This window comes from Choristoneura fumiferana, chromosome 3, assembly GCF_025370935.1.
Source record: "Choristoneura fumiferana chromosome 3, NRCan_CFum_1, whole genome shotgun sequence".
Taxonomy (NCBI): Eukaryota; Metazoa; Arthropoda; class Insecta; order Lepidoptera; family Tortricidae; genus Choristoneura; species Choristoneura fumiferana.
Window position 1 is genome coordinate 11,345,694 of NC_133474.1, and position 19,424 is coordinate 11,365,117.

The following is a 19,424-nucleotide window of genomic DNA, read 5'->3' on the forward strand; positions in this document are numbered from 1 at the left end:
CAGTGTGACATTACTAAAACTATCAAGAGATGGCTCTTTTTCTTTCGCGCCTTTTCCGGAACGGACAAAATTCCCGGGCGTGGGATTGTACGGGTACCACGTGAACAGCGTCATCCAATCCAATCAGCTGGTATTTGGGCCCGTTCGATGAGTTTTAACTGTAGAGTGCCGCGTTTATATTTGTATTTTTATTTGTTTAAATAGTGATCATGTTGCATAAATGTTTTCAAGAGACTTAAGACATAAATGTGATTTGGAAAACGTACATTTTGACTTTACAATTAGTGTTTCTATCAAACTGGTACCAAAATTATATGTCGCCATTTTGATCGTACAGTATCAAACTAATTTGTTTGGTCATCAACAAAGTCATATTTCTGTTAGACCGTCCTTGTGAGAGATATGTAAATGGATGTGCAATTGCGAAGAGTACAAAGAAAATGTCCCAGAAAAGTAGTACAGTAAATTTCCTTATCCGTGACGCTAATGGTTAGTAGTTTACTGGCCTTCGTCGTATCTTTATTTTAAATACTCGTGTAAATAGCTAGAAAATTTAATGATATTTTAACTGCATCTCCATCGGAAAACCCTTTGTTAGGGCTCAGCTATACAATATTTTCTTTTCTTTCTGTTTAAACAAAGATCGCGCCTGAAGCGCCAAAGGCGCTATCCCGGCATTTCCTTTTCATGTGTAAACAGGCTGTGGCATAACCTTTTAAACTGTTAAAGTATTACAAAACTTACTGTTTTACGTCCTATTTTCCAATGCAACGGTTTTGCACCTTAACAAAGGTAACTAATTCATAACCCCCTGCTAAGTATAAAAAATGTACTTGTTTTAGGACAGCCTCAAATGGTTAAAGTAGTGCAGAACCCTAATCAAAGTGTCGGTCAAATAAAATTAAAACCGAATCCTGTTAAGATTATTAAGCTGCCTAACACTACAGAGGGCAATACTCAGGTAATCCAATGTTATTTCCATTTTTATTATTTTATTCTTTAAAGTTCTACATTTTCAAGAAGTAAAAATCACTACTCTGCTCAGAAAAACATTCTTGGTACTAATTAGTGCCAGTCAGATTTCTAATAGTGAATTAACTGTCTTTTTTTTTTATTCTATTAATTCAACACTTAAGGTACCTTACTAGGTAACAATAGTTCATGATGGTTCTTTTCTTTATAAGTTGTGGATACATTTTGTTTGAAATTTCAGTTCAGGTTTACTAATATGTTGCATAAAATCGAATCCCATAATTTTGTTTCTCATAACAACCTCTAGCAGAATCATCATATCCCCAAATTACTTCTAGAATTAATTTTTTCTCATACTATCATTTCTCATAATTTTGTAATGCCGAATATTGATGAGAATAATATTTATATGTTCAAATAGTTGCTACGTAGAAAGACATATCTCATAATATTACTTTGCATAAGGATAATAAAAAGCAGAATAAAATTTTACTAAACATCTTATACCTTTAAACAAGCAATTCTTGTATATATATAAATATATATATTTCGGGGATCTCAGAAACGGGTCCAACAATTTCGATGAAATTTGGTATATAGGGGTTTTCGGGGATGAAAAATCGATATAGCTTGGTCTTATCTCTGGGAAAACGCTTGGTACCGAGTTGTAGCCCGAGCAGAGCTTGGTCGTCCAGATATTAATATATATGTCATTACGGTTGTGAATCTGATACTGGGTCAGTATAATGCTGAAGCGTTTAAAACACCCCAGCGTTGTTTTAATTGTAGTTCTATATTAACTTAACATTTATTGGCAGCAGTAAGATTATAGCGCTTCGCTGGCCGCTACCGCGGCACGCTCGCTTCGCTCACTCGGCTCGCGCACTGTTGTTGGTTGCAGTTCTCACCTAACCCAACCTACTATGCAGCTGCTGTTCTGTTGTGGCGTTTTGCCTGCTGCTGTTACAGCACGCTTACTTTGCTGGCCTTACTTTAACCTTAACCCATTCTTATGGTAGCTGTTAGTTCCTTTAACTATGTCATTACGCTATGTTAAAGTCAGCGCTATTAAAAATTCTATGTAATACAGTCCAAACTAGTATTTTGCTATGCTATGCCATATAAAATCAGCAATATTAATGTTCTGCTATTTAATATTTAGCAAAAGTATATTCGGCTATATGAGTGTTCTGCTATGTAATATTCTGAGAAATAACTATTATTCAAACTGATAATTTTGCAAAGTGATGATTATGCAAAAGTATCATTTGGCTAAAAAAAATATGAGATACCTGTTATGTGAAGTGTAATTCGGAGAATTAATATTATGCAAGATAAAGGGAACCCTTCAGTTCCACTGCTGAATCTTTATTCAAATAAGAGGAAAGAAGCCCCCCTATATGTAATTACATATTATACTAAGTGAGTTTTTTTTTTCAGGCACCAATTTATCGGACAGTTAAGTTAGCTGGCATTAAATGTGCATCAAGTAAGTTTAATTTCTACAAGTTTGCTTCTTGTCAATGTCAACTTCATCTTCTATTTCAAAGCAACCTTATAATGCATTAAAGTTTTGTCCCATACCCTACTTTTTATCTGTCGAGAGACTAATTTGTGAGTGCAACATACTGAAAGCACAAGACCTAACATTTAAAGGCTTGTTAAATTTTTAAATGTCTGGCTGAGCTAAAATATATTTCCAATTTTATTGCCTTGCATTATACATTATATTTGATGTAGTGTAGAATAAATTTCTGACTTTAAGTGCATGGCAGTAAAATTAAATCTCAGTAATAGTCTTAGCAGTCTTTGTATTGTCATTATACTTTTAAACTATAATGCATCGTTATTTTATACTTGTGCTCAAATAACTAGACTGATTTGGATGAAATTTGGTATTCAGATAGCTGCATCTCTGGAATAATATATAGGCTATATGTTAATATAGGCTACTTTTTATCTTCATATTACAAAATCTCAGAATCGTAACTGCTAAGTTTAGTGACATGAAAATTTACACACAGGTTCTTCAAAGCAATTTAAAACAACAATTAAATTTTTGGCAATTCAATAAAGTCCTGAATTTCAATTGAACTTCTGGTATGATGGTTTATGTGAGTGAAGCTGTGGGTAAAGGCTAGTTACTGAATAGGACAAAGATAAAACAATGTAATATTCTTCAATGTTTTCACTGGGCACCATAGAGTTAATATATTTCTGTTTTTGGCTTCAGAATTTCCTGCTAGGTACATCTTGTCTGTGTGATTAAATAGTTTCTTTGATACACTCATTTGCCAGTCAGCAAACCAATGCTGGTAATAAATAAGTGGGATAAAAGTGGCACACCCTTAGAGCTGTCATATCAACACTGCCCTAACAAATGCAGCAATAGTTTCAAACTAGGTAGCAGTTACAAAACAAAAGTAGAAAGAGTGATAAAAACCATGATTTGGAGTAATCCCAAATAGAATTACCTGCATCTTCTAATAGATAAACCGGCCAAAAGCGTGTCGGACACGCCCAAAATAGGGTTCCGTAGCCAATACGAAAAAAATAAGTAATATTTTATACGGAATCTTCCAAGTTTAGGTATATTTTATACCTTAGGCTGCTATTTACTCTTAAATTACTAATAATTCTGAAACAAACTTGGCCGTTATAGTTTTCCTAGAAAGTTTGATATACTTACTAACATTTTGCATATTTTCGAAATTATAAGGGTTTTGTTTTTGCCATTTTGGCTCCGGAACCCTAAAAATGGTAGATCAACCAGGATCAACATTCTAGATCTACCATTTTCTGTTTTTTGTGGGCTTGTCATTTGTGGGCATGGAAGGTTTTTTTTTTAAGAAGAAGAAACTAACCAAGCAAATGTGTTGCCTATATTAAGTAATACCCCAAGCTGATAATCTCATATACCTTCCGCCGCCTAACTTTGCCTAAAAGTTCATTGCCCCAACTAGTACCACAAAAACTATAAAGGTATAAATCCAATAATTGAATAGGCACTATACCGCTAAGCGATTCGAACACAATCCGGGAGTAACGTCGACACACGTCGCATAAAAAATGTATCTCAAAAATGCGTCAAAACTGAGTATTAAGTAATGAACTTTTAGGCAGATTTATATGGCGCGTGGTTCCTAAGGATTGTAGATTGCTTTACTTTATGGCAGGAAACTTGAATGTGTCTGTGTTTACACTTCATAAATTTGTGTTTTCAGAATTGGTGTCTGTGCCTATTGAAACTTTTGCCCGCTTGCAAAAGATTGTCCCTAAAACTGAGCCTGTTGAACCAGAAGAAGAACCCATTAAAGTAAGTATATGATCTAATAACCATCATCATCATCTCAGCCTATATACGTCCCACTGCTGGGCACAGGCCTCCTCTCAGAACAAGAGGGCTTGGGCCGTAGTGCCCACGCGGGCCCAGTGCGGATTGGGAACTTCACACGAACCATTGAATTACTTCACTGCAGGCTCGCGATGTTTTTCTTTAGCTCGTGGTAACTTTCAAATTTAATTTGAATTTCGAAAAACTCAAAGCCAAATTATTGTAAATGAACCAGTTGAACCAGAAAAGAAACCATTAAAGTAAGTATATGAATCAACCATCATCACACATCTGCTGTTTACTATATTACGTCCCACTGCTCACATTGCCTCCTGATCAGAGGAGGGTAAGGGTACGTCCCACTGCTGCCACAGGCCTCCTCGTTTGGGCCGTAGTTCTCACGTGGGCCCAGTGTGGATTGGGAGCTTCACTCACGCACAACATTGAATTACTTCACAGGTATATTCAGGTTTTCTCGCGATGTTTTTCTTCACCATAAAGCTCGTGGTAACTTTCAAATTTAATTTCGCACGCGAATTTCGAAAAACTCAAGAGCTGTGAGCCCGGGTTTGAACCACCGAATCCCGCGATCCTCTGCCTAAGAAAAGAAAAAGGCCATAGGTTGAACCACGAGATCACCACAGCTATTTGTTATTAGTGAAAGTTTTATATTATTGAAATAATTATTATTAGAATAGTAGATCCAAAGTATGTAGTTTCAAACAAAATTTGTCTCTTTATAATATGTTAATAGCGTATACCCGCGACTTCGCACGCGTAAATCATCCGACAGTTGGATTGGAATTCCCGGTTTCCACTAAATTCCCGTGGGAACACCAAAAAATTACATTGTGGTCTTTGTTGACCTTGTATTTGTATTAAAAACATCAGTGCCCAACTTCATGACTACAGGTACGAAGCGGATGAGATACATCCAGAATTTATCCCTATTCCGTGAGAATATTGGGATTTAAAGTAGCCTATGTGTTATTCCAGATATACCACATTTTAATTATACTAAACGGCCTTTAAAGGCATACTTCACAATGTGGATAATTGAAAACAGCGACATTTTACTCAGAAGAGTACAGAATGATATCGTTGGTCTCTTTATCACACACACACCCTCTATACCACGCGCCATATAAATCTGCCTAAAAGTGCATTACTTAATACTGAGTTTTGACGCATTTTTGAGATACCGTAAGGTCGGGGTACTTTGGCCTGAAGGGTAACTTTGGCCCTTGGGATTAATTCGGTCCTGGTTTTATTATTGCTTTGAGAATATGGCTCTTTGCCACGTGGTTGGTGTTAATTGATCGATCACGTTTTTAGGGTTCCGTAGCCAAAATGGCAAAAACGGAACCCTTATAGATTCGCCATGTCTGTCTGTCTGTCTGTCCGTCCGCGGCTTTGCTCAGGGACTATCAATGCTAGAAAGCTGTATTTTTGCACGAATATATACTATGCCGACAAAATGGTACAATCAAAATAAAAAAAAAAAATTTTTTAGGGTACCTCCCATAGACGTAAAGTGGGGGTGATTTTTTTTTTCACATCCAACCCTATAGTGTGGGGTATTGTTGGATAGGTATTTTAAAACCATGGGGTTTGCTAAGACTTGATTTGTTTGCGAAATATTCAACTTTAAAGTGCAAATTTTCATTAAAATTGAGCTTCCCCCCCCCTCTAAATCTAAACCGGTGGGTGAAAAAAAAAAAGTAAAATTCAGTCAAACTCACGGCTAAGTTTGTTAGACAATTATTAGTAGTTTATGAGTAAATAGCAGCCTAAGGTATAAAATATACCTAAACTTGAAAGATTCCGTATAAAATACGAAATCCTGAGAAAAATATTACTTATTTTGTTCGTAATAATACGGAATCCTATTTTGGGCGTGTCCGACACGCTCTTAGTCGGTTTTTGAACTCTGCCAATGTTTTAGCTTCTCGGCCATCCTTTCTTAAGTGTCTCTTTGAGTCTTTACTGTGGCAAACACAACAAAACTATTGACAGACAGACTATTGGTAAAATAAAAACATAACTATCAACTGTTTATAGAAATAGTGTGAAAGTCGAAGTTTAAGAAAGTTTAAGCATGTCCGCTTAGTAAATTGAACAGTCCTTATTTAGCAATTATACCCGACAGATAGGTAAAGTAAAATGTAGTTTTTTTTTTATTAGGGTAACCAATAGACGTAAGCAAGTGGGGCTGATTTTTTTTCTCGTTTAAACTTATAGTGTAGGGTATAGTTGGATAGGTCTTTTAAAATCATTATGGTGTTGTGAAGATGCTATTTCGATACAGTTATTAATTTACGAAATATTCAACTTTAAAGTCGAGCGACACATTACTATTATTATTCACATTCGCACGAAAAGGTAGGTACGTGATTAATATCGCAAATGCATAGGTAAAAAAAAGACAAAATAACAGAAGAAGGAACTTGAACCATTCCTCATCACATCAATGTGATGATGAAATAATAATGGTGAATCATTTAATTTGTAATTTACCACCATTCAGACGTTATGCCTTCCTTTCTCGTTATAACTTACATTCATAATTTAAGTGAATTATTCTATATTCTTTACAATTTTATCAACTTATTATATTACCCGTTATTCTCGTGCGATTAATGCGTGCCAAAGTTACGCCATCGATATGTAACTTTACTTACAGTTATATTCTTCAAGTGGAAAGGACGAAAGCTAGTAACATGGTGTCTGTGAAATGACGGATTATCGTGTCTGGCTGGCTACTTGTTAATTAGAATATGTAATAAAGGCTTACTTCAATATTTGTCTTTTTTTTTTTTCAGGAGCTGCAGCAACCTGAAACACTAGCGGAACTGAACATAATTGAAACCTTACCTAATTTAGTGACGTTACCTGTAAAGCCAGAAACAAGCACAAGTACAAACTCTAAAACAACCTATTTTCCGACCATGTCCAGTGCCTCAAGGCGAAGACATGATTCAGACAACGATCCTCCAGCGGAGTAGTAAGTTTACACACACCTTTGGCCAAAAGTAAAAAATACCTGTTATATTTTACGCCCTTTTATTTGATTTGCCATGTTAGTATGTTTGGGTCAAATCTTGGATGTAGAATTTATTCTGTCCATCTGCAACATGCAGCAGCTATTTGCTTCGTTGCTAAGTACTGAACTGAGCACATAATGCTCTAACTTTAAACCTACTTTCAGTGATCGGATTGACTTGAAATTTGGTGTGCAAGTACAGTCAGCAAAAAACTATTTCTTTTTTTTACTTCATCCGATATCAGAGAATAAAAAATATATATATCTGCCCGCTTTAGTTCTTTTGCCGATCTATACTGATTATATTGCAAAGAATTTCCCTAATTTTTTTAAATAATTTTAAAGTAACAGAATTCTTGTACATTTATTTATTTATTTCGGGTTCTCGGAAACCACTAAAATTTTCGATGAAATTTGGTGTGTAGGGGTTTTCGGGACGAACAATGGATTGATCTACTTATACTTCGTTTTTTTAGCATTAGAAAGAAGGTAAGCGATCTTGACGTATCTTTATTAAAAAACACTTGAAAAATAAGTCGCAGCAAATATGTAACAATTAGCAAGGTCATTGATCATTTACATGCTTCTAGTATCATAAGTGCATGTAATACATAAGGTAGTTACTGTTTTTTTTAAAAACGTCATTCGATAAAAAGACTCGTAAAGATTGTTTACCCTTTTTCTAATGCTAAAAAAAACGAAGTATAGCTTAGGTTTGTCGCCGAGGTAGGTACTAATACCTGAAAATCGTTATCAGAATTCTATGAATTTAATTGAGTTTTGTTTGACATTCATAATCCGTATCCGAGGATGTATGTTTTTAGCGACCCAGCACATGACTAGTACGTAATTATCGACCACATTTTGTTTAGCTTTGATTTTAATAATTTTTCAATTATATTTACAGCACTACAAAACGACGTAAGCATGCTGATAAAGTAGGAAAAGGTCTACGGCATTTCTCTATGAAAGTTTGTGAAAAAGTAAGGACTAAGGGATTTACGTCATATAACGAGGTTGCCGACGAGCTAGTATTGGAATTTGCAGCTGGTATGCATGGCTCGGCCGACAGTCAAGTATGTACATCTTTATATTTTGGACATAAAGTTGTTTCACTTAATATTATTGTAATCTGATCATTACAAAAACTATAAATTAATATTTTTTTACGATAGAGAATGACACAGTAAAAATGTAATTCAGAGAACTTCACTTTTCAGCAATATGACCAAAAGAACATACGTCGTAGAGTATATGATGCCTTAAATGTATTGATGGCAATGAATATTATTTCAAAAGAAAAAAAAGAAATTCGTTGGCTTGGGCTTCCAACGAATTCAGTCCAAGAATGCACAGCACTAGAGAAGGAGAAACAAGCAAAATTGGAAAAGATTCAGAAAAAAACTCAACAACTTCAAGAACTTATTTTACAGGTAATCTAAAGAATTAAAAATTATCTCAATGCCGCACTAAATTTAAAAGGTCTGATGTTAACATCGGCAGCTTAGAAACATTAAATCAAACCATTTTTATCAAATCATCTGATATGCCCTGCCGCCCGGGAAAGTCCGATCGATTCCGACTGATGTGATCTGTAATCATTACTGTCCTATCTCCGGTCGTCAGTACAGGTTGTATTGGCTGGGTGCGAAGTACTAAGTGGGGGTAATGAAATCTATCGCAGCGCTAAAGTGGCCAAAAGTAGAAATAATGTAGGCTCTGTCATCTGTAATACTCATATGAATCTGTCATTAACAAAGAAGTTTATTTAGACAACTACCTAATTTTAGTAATAGATGTTTGCCTTATGACTTATGGTGCGAGCTTGAATTATTGAACACTCCCTGTTTTCTTAATTCCTCTACATTCCGGACATGTCCAGCAGATACCAACAAATTTCCTTTTGGAACGGTTTGTGGTTGAAATTTGGTATTGAGTGAACTCACAAAACCGGCCTTCAAGATGATACTCATTTTGATCTGAAAATGATATTTAATTTATTACTTAGCGATACAAGAACAATTATATATGTTCACTATTATTTGAAGAAACCATTAAAGTAGCTTCATCTTTTTGTTTTACAGTAAAAGTACAACTAAACATGAAGTAAACAGACCTTTTGAATAAATTTTACTTACCTCATTGAATTTTAATGAACTAAAATGAATTTACAACCCTTTGTTCACCCAAACCACGGTATCACAGTAATTTTGTATTATAAATTAATACGTGATAGGTTTGATTTTTGTCACAATGTCGCGTTGAAATTTCAAAACGTCGACGATAGGTGGCGCTGATGTCGTGCACAGAGCCAATAATGTATATCGTCACTGCTTAAAAAAAACTCGTACCTCAAAATAGATAATTTTTCTGAGTGAACTTTATGAACATTACGTCAAGGTTAAATTTTTTTGACCATTGATTTTAGATACGAGATTTTTTTCAAAGTAGTGACGATATACGTCAATTTATACATAAGGAGTCCAGAGGATGTCTTGTCCATGCATGAACATCAGTGCCCTACCTCAGATTGTTGCCAAAACAATTTCTTGTTAAATCTAACATTGGGCCTTCAGATGACTTGTCGATGAACCTACTAAACTTGAACTAGACTGAAGTGTTCAAGTATCTCACTTTTTGGTATTTTCAATCTTGTTTTCAGTAATATCTAGCTACTGCTGATTTTGCTGCTAAAATATGCTTAAAACAAAATAAAAAATTACTTTAATTAAAACTAATACTCTTAAATTTCAGCATATTTCATTTAAAAGTTTAATAGACAGAAATAAGGAGGCAGAAAGTAAAGGATTAAAACCATCTCCATCCTCAGCCATTCATTTGCCGTTTATAGTTGTGAATACTAGCGATAAAGCCTTGATAGACTGTAGTATATCAAATGACAAGTAAGTGCAAATGACATTAATAATCTTTCCAAGCTGAACACCAGTTTACCCACTAATCGAAAAAATTTCTACTTACAGAACAGAGTATATGTTTCATTTTAACAAAAGGTTCCAGATCCATGATGACATAGACATATTGAAGCGGATGGGCCTTTTATATGGTAAATATTGCAAAAATTACTATCTTATATTATGGACTTGATTATCTATTATTTATTACCAAGTTTAACTATCTCATACATAAGTTTATATCTCATTTTTATTTTATCTAGTAATTATCGCGAGTAGGTACTGTACGTTTTCACTCATACTCTATACTACTATAGCGTTAAGATGGTTTTATATTTACCTGTTTCGTCATGTAACGGGTCTGCATGGTATCAGTTTAATATAGTTTCATGATACTTACAGTATCGTAACATGCTAGCTAAATTGGTTGCAACCCTCTTAATACAACCGAAGAACCTTTTTTTGCGTTTGCGTATTACGCTCTAGTACGTAATTATCTTTTTATTTAGTAGTTAGTACCAATTAGTTCCTAAATAGGTCAGGTTCTGGTTTAAGCAACGAGGTTACGCTTTAACTCAAAATAAAAAGTTCTGCTTACATTGTGCATTCAGGGCTGATATAATGTCAGCATCGCATCAGCCGTCAAAATAGATGTGATGGCTTTGACATTAACATATAAATCCTAAGGATGCCAAAGCACTTCTCTCCTTCGGTAAATTCACATCTGTATACCAGTTCAGTCATTTTTTTTAGAATCAATCAGCTTTAAGGCATTCTCTTTGCAATCAAAGACTAACAAAACTTTGAGAGCCTTTATATTTCATCTTAAGAATACCGCCAATGGCCTCTGCTCTGAACAGTTTTCCTAACGCTAGTTGCTTCGGTAACGCTGCTTGAGCTTAAATACACAATACAATATAATACAATACAAAATAAAATACACCTCGATACTTTCTACGACTTCCATCATAAACATTTTACTGTTGGGTGTTCGAGGACTCTTGCGAACCGTCGTGTCGTGAACCCCTCATCCTCATCGTTGTCGTGATTCACTTGTCCGCTAGAGATCTTCGCCTGATTCTCGAAACTCCCAGAAGTATGGCTTAGAAACATCATCATCGAAGTTACGTTGAGATACCTCAACCTACATATTTTTAATTTAGTCATAATAAAAAAAATAAGAATTAAATATAACTGACACCGTTCTGCAGATAGTGTTTAAGTTTTGATATATACTTAAAATATAAAAATAACGAAGTTTCATAAAGCGTAGATAAGTTTGTGGTGTAAAATTGGGTCATAGCTAAGTTTTGAAATGACAAACCTACTAACTTGTTTGCAAATTTTAAAACTAAAGTTTTCCTCCCGTTGGAGAAAAAACTATACGTATATCCATTTGTCAATTTTGCACGAGAACAATTTAGGCCATTTTCCTTTAGTCTACAGGCATGAAATAACATAATTGACGAGCACGTGTGATGAAAAAAATATTATATATTACTTTATAGTTATTTATTTATATCAAATTGTGTTATTGCAGGTTTAGATAAAGGTGAATGTTCAGAAGAAGAAATTGAAAGAGTAAAGAGCATGGTGCCGAAATCATTAGAGTATTATGTGGAACGTAAGTAACATTAAATTCTAGACAAATTTAATGTAATGTGCTCCCGATATTGCGTCGCACTTGTATGTATCGTCATATCACGAACAATTTACAGATGGATTAAAGGTAATCAAATCAGTCTACAAATAATATAAACGTGAAAGTATGTGTGTCTGTTACCTTTTCACGCTTCACCCTGAACCGATTTAGACGAAATTCCGTTTAGAGATAGTAGTCCCGAGGAAGAACATAGGCTACATTTTATCCCGGAAAAATGCATAGTACCCGCGGGATAGCGATAAGCGAATTCTACGCAGACCGAGTCGCAAGCAACAGCTAGTCTCATAATAAATATACAGGTGCCACATTTAGATTGATCAGTATGGGCATATCTGACACAATAAGACATACAAAGATCTGTTCTTAGAAACCATGTCATTGATTTTAGTGACAAGATAAATTGCATACATAGATTTAAAATAAAACACTACTCGGCTAGGGAATCGAACCCAGTTGTATTGAAATATTCCTAATCCACTCACATGCTTTGAATTTTGAGTTGAACTCAATTCATTAACAAAATAAGAGCGTTGACAGGCAACTAGTTGCCAAAAGCATGTGAGTGGCTATTTGGATATCGGGATATCGATTGTGTAGGTCGAAAGCAGTCAATGTTACTATGAAATATGATATCTAAAATGATTTGGCTTAAAGTTTTTATGTAGGTATGTATAGTATAGGTAGTGCCACGGGATTTTAAGTGACACACAGCTACAAAAATAACTGATTCAAAAAAAAGGAGAATGAATAAAATGAATGAGTAAATTTTAAAATCCTGCTCATTACATGACATGTTCTTGTGTGCGTGACCTCAAATCTGGTGGCACTACCTTTAATATCCATGATATAATAGGATATACTAATTTTACTGTTCACTTCTACATACTCGCTTTACTTGCGTGAAGGGTACTTTGGATGATTTTGGTTGGGGATACTTTATAAATAGTAGTGCCATTAACGATTTGTATATAATTGACAGAAATGGGCCGAGGTGTCAGTTCCAAGCTATCTAGTATGCTTGAAGAGGAGGAGCTAGATGATACTGTGGAAGATGATGAAGCGGGTGAAGGGGAGGGGGAGGGAGAGTGCGAGGAAGAAGCTGCAGCGGGAGCAGAGGGAGAGGAGGCGCCGGAGTACAGCGATGACAGCAGCGACGTAGACGTGTAGCGACGCCCGCGCCGCGCGCGCACTTATATCACCACGGGCTTTACTTATATTCATACACAGTTTTATCATATGTCAGACGGCTGTCAGGCTGCGTTTTATACATACAAACTATTGTACAATGAAGTGGTCAAACAACATGTTGCTGACGTACATGGTCGAATATCAAAAATGAAATGGAAATAAACGATTTTATGGATCACATGAATTTTAGTGTTTATTTTATAATTGCTCAGCCCACTGTTTGTTACTTTTCAACGACTCTTCAACTAAAGAGTAACCATCCATAGCATGCAAAAAAAGATGCAAATTTATATGAACTGAACGCTCATAACAGTCATACATAACACAGTCCAGTCACTACAGTAATACAAGCAGAAATATCCGTAATGACTGGTGTAACAATTTTTAAAGAGAACAATCTCGTTTGTTGGAGATATTGCAAGTGTCGAAGCAAGCTTCTGTGGTAAAAAACAGTTCCAAATCCCTCCAGTCCAGACCGGCGCTAGAGTAGCAAATAGTCTGAATTAATTTTTAATATAATATATATATTTAAATAACTGCTGTTTCAACACGAACCTTTCTTGATCTGTTAATTGAAAAGCATTATTTTTATTTCATCTGCAGGAGGGAACTCCTCAATAGTTAATGGTACCGACTTGAAATTTGGTACAGATATGGTGTTTCTCGGAATAATAAAAAAGTGGAAGTGCTATGTAGGTGCAGCGTGCGTGCCACAGGTAATCGGCGTACGCTTACTCGATGACACGTAGAAATCCATCCATTAGTAAGTTTTTTTTCCTGCTATCATTTTTGCATTCCAGAATTAAGGAATACGGCATTACTGAAAAACAAGTTAAGTACGTGACCATACTCTACGCAATGTTGAATAAGACTGTCATGTCATCGAGTAAGCGTATCGCCGCTTACCTGTGTCTCGCATGCTGCACCTACATAGCACTTCCAATTCTTTTTATTCTTCCGTGTGTAGTTTAGATGACAATGCAAGTACAGTCAACAAAAAGTGCATTCGGAAAAAAGCTTGTATTAAAAATTATTTTTTTAACAAAAACTTATTACAAGCATTATATTTATTTGCAGTGTAATATAACTATGTTTGCTCGAGTGGAATCTTTCAACTCGAATTTGAATTGGATATCGTTAACCGATTGATCTGAAATTTTACACGCTTGTATAAATCCGATAACAATGCAATATTATTATAACATGGAGTAGACCTGATGATAAAGTTAGCGGGTGACCATAGGAACTCTGTGATAAACGACACGACCGCATCAAGTTTGGACTCGTTTGTCGTCTTGACGAGTACTTTGGTAACCAGGGGCATAAAGTACAGTCAGCAAAAAAAACTTATAGGTATTAGAAGAATTTTAAGAAAAACTTACTGAACTGTTTGCGGAACCCTTCATGTAGGAGTCCGACTCGCACTTGACCAATTTTTATTGTTACCTATGTATGACCAAGCCACAGACTACTAAGAGATACTACGTATGGACCAAGCATAACTTTACAGAAGAGTCCGATTTTGATAATTCTTTTATCTTTTTTTAATGGAAAGCGTCTAACCCCGAGAGTAGTCCCATTTAAATTTGGAAAAAATATTCCTACACTAAGGATAGGGATGATTGATTGTTCAGCAGGGCTACTACGAAACTCGAAGTTCGTGTCGTGCAGTCCCTCTCGCTCTCGTATTAAATAGTATAAGTGTCAGAGGGACCGCATGACACGAACTTCGAGTTTTGTAGGAGCCCTGCAGTCACTGCAGGGCTACTACGAAACACGAAACTCGAAGTTCGTGCTATGCGATCCCTCTCGCTCTCGTATTAAATAGTATAAGGGGCTGTTTCACCGTCCATTGATTAGCGTTAACCGACGGTTAAATGTGATGCCGTCTCCGTCTATTCTATTCGAACAAAACAAATAGAGACGGCATCACACCTAACCGCCAGTTAACACTAATCAATGGATGGTGAAACAGCCCCTAAGTGTCAGAGGGACCGCACGACACGAACTTCAAGTTTCGAGTTTCGTAGTTGCCCAGCTGATTATAATGTATGACCAGAGGCCTTATTGCCTAACGTTTCTGACGCTCGCGATAGCAATAGCAATCAAATGACAGTTTTGTATACGAAATCTGTCATTTGATTGCGATCGCGAGCGTCAGAATCGTTAGGCAACACGATCTCAGCAGGGCTACTACGAAACTCGAAGTTCGTATCGTACCATCCCTCTCGCTCTCGTGTTAAATAGTATAAGTGTAAGAGGGACCGCACGACACGAACTTCGAGTTTCGTAGTAGCCCTGCAGGCCTGAGATGAATGATTGTCTCGCGCGCTCGCTCACAATAATTCATCTTGGACCATGCATAACTTTCTACAGAGTAGTCCGATTTTCATAATTATCTTTTATTGGATAGGGTATGCCTTGAAGTTGGCATTATATAAATTTAGAAAAAAAAAACCCCAGGGTTGGAAAAAAGCATAAAAAAAAAACTTATTAACAAAAAAATTAACCGCCGAAAAAACCAAACCGCAAAAAATAATAAACTTTTTTCTTTCTCTCCTATTTAACCTTAATACTAATATGAAGATATTATTATCTAGATACTAGTTTGAAGTCGGTGCCTCAGTACTAGCCATCAGGAGTGGACCTATAGTCTACCTGATGGGTTTCTAAGTATTAGGTACTCCTGATGGCTAGTGCTGCGGCACCGACTTCAAACTAGGAGAAAAAGGTTTATTATTTTTTTGCTTTTCGGTTTTTTCGGCAGTTTAATTTTTTCAGTTATTTAATTTTTATTTTCTTTATGCTATATTGAAATAGCTTATCTTTTTTTTTAATAGGCTTGTCTTGGACCTCATGCTTACGCCCTGGAATCTGAATCTGCAGTAGATTTCTCCCTGAATGATTCCTGAGTGGGATGAGCCAGTGTATGCGTCGAAATTACTTGCCGTGCAGAGTATGACGTGGCATTCCAGCAATATTGTAAGGGTCCAGATCAATATACACTGATAGACGATACAGGGTTCAAACCCCGGCTCGCACCTCTGAGTTTTTCGATATGCATGTGCGGAATTACATTTGAAATTTACCACGAGCTTTGCGATGAAGGAAAACATCGTGAGGAAACCTGCACAAACCTGCGAAGCAATTCAATCCAATCAAGTTCCCAATCCGCACTGGGCCCGCGTGGGAACTATGGCCCAAGCCCTCTTATTCTGAGAGGAGGCCTGTGCCCAGCAGTGGGACGTATATAGGTTGGGTGGTGGTGGTGGACGATACCTCTCCAATTCTGTTTGTGCTGGCTTTAAAGATTAAATTTGCTCATCCAGCACAGGCAACGCAAAAAGCGAGCGGAAATGGAGGTAATGGACTGAGCAGACCAGAGAGGGACAAGCTTCTAATTCAGTGGAAGAACATCTGTTCTGTTAAGAGTCTGCTCTGCTTAGGTACAGTAGATGGTGAGCATAACTGAATGTATAACAAACAACTGTTTGAAGAAGGAAGGAGCATTACTGCTATTACTTTTTTCAAGTAATTATCAGTAACAAAAATAGTAAGGGGCTGTTTCACCATCCATTGATTAGCGTTAACCGACAGTTAAATGTGATGCCGTCTCCGTCCATTCGAACAAAACAAATAGAGACGGCATCACACCTAACGGCCAGTTAACACTAATCAATGGATGGTGAAACAGCCCCTAAATCTAATAAAATTAAAACATCCAAAAGTAAAAACACAGTTTTATGACATTGAGAAGTTTCTATTAAATAGGAATATTAAAAAAATAACTCTATTTATAGTAATTGCGGCTCACTTCAGGTCATCATCATCAAAAATATCTTCAAAATCTGAAACAGACATTTGTGCATAATTAGAAAAGTGAAAAACCCCACATTGTCATGTCAAAGTTCAACATCTCAAAAAACAGTTGAACCGCTTTTTATAACCTTGTAAGTCCTGACTTTTTTTACTAAACATAGTTCTACAGACCGAGGCGAGAGTTCTAAGTTTTTTTGATTTTGAAAATTACTCACAAATTTAAAGTTCATATTTCATTGAAAAATTTGTACACCACCAAGTACATTTGGCAGTTATTCTTACAATTGATTTGTATTTTGTGAAGTTTGCTTGAAAGTAAAATGTATTAAAATGTAAATAAAAAAATGCAACAAAATTTGTCTTTTTGCATCAAAATTATAACACCCTTAACCCCTTAACAACTACTTACTAACTTACCCAAAATAACTAAACCCGGATTTTTAATCCCATGGAAAAAATGAAAACACAGGTGTTGCCGTTATCAAAAAACATTTGCAGAATTCAAGATATTTTATTCTTTCCACATTTGCCAGAAATCGACTTCCCATTAAAAAACTGTATTTCTTAATCAAGATAAAATATTTTAATTTACTGATGAAAATCTTTGGCATTTACTATGCTTTGATATATTAATTTAAAAAGAGAGTACTGTTTTTGTATGCATAATTTGTTTATTGCAAGACGTCACACAATGCACTAACATTTGAGACTGAATTCATAATCGTTTTTCCAGTGACTCTTGTTCTGTTATTTTTTTTACTGTAAACATTGTTGTTATATTTTTATTGTAGTTAAGTTGTTCATTGTTACATTTTCCATTGTTTTTCGTTCATTTTTTAATGAAAGGATGGACTCCGGTCCGTGTACTTCTTGGTCAAAAGACAACTTGTAAGTTGTCTCCCGTAAAAACGGCTCTTTTATCGAAAATAGAAAAAAAAACATGGCACCAACAGAACTTAATATAATATTTCTAGCGGGCCCAAACCTTGAAATCCCCTGAAATGTCACTTTGACAATGACAACTTTGTTTACATTTTTTCCGTGGGATTAAAAATCCAGGTTTAATCTTGAAGGAATTTAAACTTTTATAATCAAATTTCACCCTTGTACAAAACAAAACAAACCCATGGTTAAAAAGTTGTAAGTACACATTACATATAAATAAATTCATTTTAGCTCAACCAATCATCAAAATTTTGTTATGGTAAAGTAAATCAGTCAAAAATGCTGGTCTGTTATAGGAGTTTGTAGGTTGACCCACTACAATTGTTTCTATTTCATCCTTCACATCATTGGTTACAATAATGTAACTTTTATTTTTCGATCTTCCCACTTATTAAAAGGAAAAGTACCATTGAAAAAATCTGCATGAACAGCCTTCTCATTGGCAGCTAAATCCATAAGGAGGTTTGAGGGACCACCGGCCTGTAACAATAAATTCTATTTAAAACGCAATTAGGTAAGTATAGTATATCCTCATAAGTCCTGATTTTTATTACCCTACATAGTTCTAAAGACCAAGCCAAGAATTCTCAGTTTTATGAGTTGCGGAATTATTTCAATAAATTTAAAGTTGACTTTTCATTGAAAAATTTGTATTCCACAGTCCATTCGGTAGTTATTCTTACAATTGATTTAATAGCAACCACCAGTGCAAAAAAAATCTTCCTGAAAAATATTACTTCGCCGTGTATTGCGGAGCGTAACGGGAATGTATCTGGGACAATACTGTAACTATGCAATTTAGAAACATGATTTCAAAACATACTTCTTCCAAATCCATCCAGGGGCCTACTCCTTCAGGAAACATTTCATCAGCAGCTACAGTCGGCTTCATAATTGATCAGGTTTTACAGCTTTAAAGTTTTTATTTCCAAACTAATAAAGTATTGTAAAATTGGTCTGTTCTGACAGGGCTACTAGGGCTAGTATAAGTAAGAAATCTAAATTTTCACCACACACACAACAACTAACACAACACCACTTAAACTAAACACCACGAATGATTGATTCGTTCGTTTTGCGCATGTTTTGCGTAATTTGCGTTTCGGTTTCGTTGACGCGGTTTGCGTAAACGTCAAATTTGTATTTTGTATTGATATTTGACGGGTGTATTTTCCTATTTTTATATAATGGTCGAATTACACTATTGGCGTTTCATCTGTAGTTATTTCTGACAGACATTTATTTTTAACCGATATTTATTTTATGTCTGACAGATATTCATTTTTAACCGACTTCAAAAAAAGGAGGTTATCAATTCGGTTTTTTTTTTATTATACCGATAAAACATCAAAATCAGTGACAAACAAATATAATTTTATCCAACAGCGGTGTAGCCCAAAAACAGTATGTATGTCCGATTTTTTGTTCACTCGGAATCATAACGGCTAAATCGATTTTGATAAACTATCGTTATTCTTATTAGGTTCACTTTAAAAACGCAATTTTACCTTGGCTTGTCTGAACGAACAAATAGAAAAAAAATCACAG

General features: G+C 35.5%; 2 protein-coding genes across 5 annotated transcripts; one reads left to right on the forward strand and one right to left on the reverse strand.

The window, feature by feature from the left end:
• Window positions 1-57: 57 nt before the first annotated feature.
• Dp (transcription factor Dp) lies at window positions 58-13,296 on the forward strand. 4 transcript variants are annotated; one of them, XM_074085579.1, is made up of 11 exons: window positions 58-489; window positions 843-961; window positions 2,413-2,461; window positions 4,197-4,288; window positions 7,129-7,310; window positions 8,257-8,425; window positions 8,570-8,782; window positions 10,104-10,252; window positions 10,331-10,413; window positions 11,802-11,885; window positions 12,904-13,296. In XM_074085579.1, exons 1-11 carry the CDS (start codon window positions 441-443, stop codon window positions 13,089-13,091), a joined length of 1,377 nt encoding a protein of 458 aa, XP_073941680.1. In that variant the 5' UTR covers window positions 58-440; the 3' UTR covers window positions 13,092-13,296. The 4 variants fall into 4 exon arrangements, with proteins under 4 accessions (XP_073941680.1, XP_073941681.1, XP_073941682.1 ...); XM_074085580.1 differs by having other exon boundaries at window positions 8,585-8,782; XM_074085581.1 differs by having other exon boundaries at window positions 848-961.
• Window positions 13,297-16,840: 3,544 nt separating this feature from the next.
• Window positions 16,841-19,025, reverse strand: LOC141426577 (COP9 signalosome complex subunit 9). Its single transcript, XM_074085586.1, has 3 exons — window positions 18,700-19,025; window positions 18,284-18,356; window positions 16,841-16,960 (listed from the first exon to the last, which is right to left on the reverse strand). Exons 1-3 carry the CDS (start codon window positions 18,766-18,768, stop codon window positions 16,923-16,925), a joined length of 180 nt encoding a protein of 59 aa, XP_073941687.1. The 5' UTR covers window positions 18,769-19,025; the 3' UTR covers window positions 16,841-16,922.
• Between the last annotated feature and the right edge of the window lie 399 nt (window positions 19,026-19,424).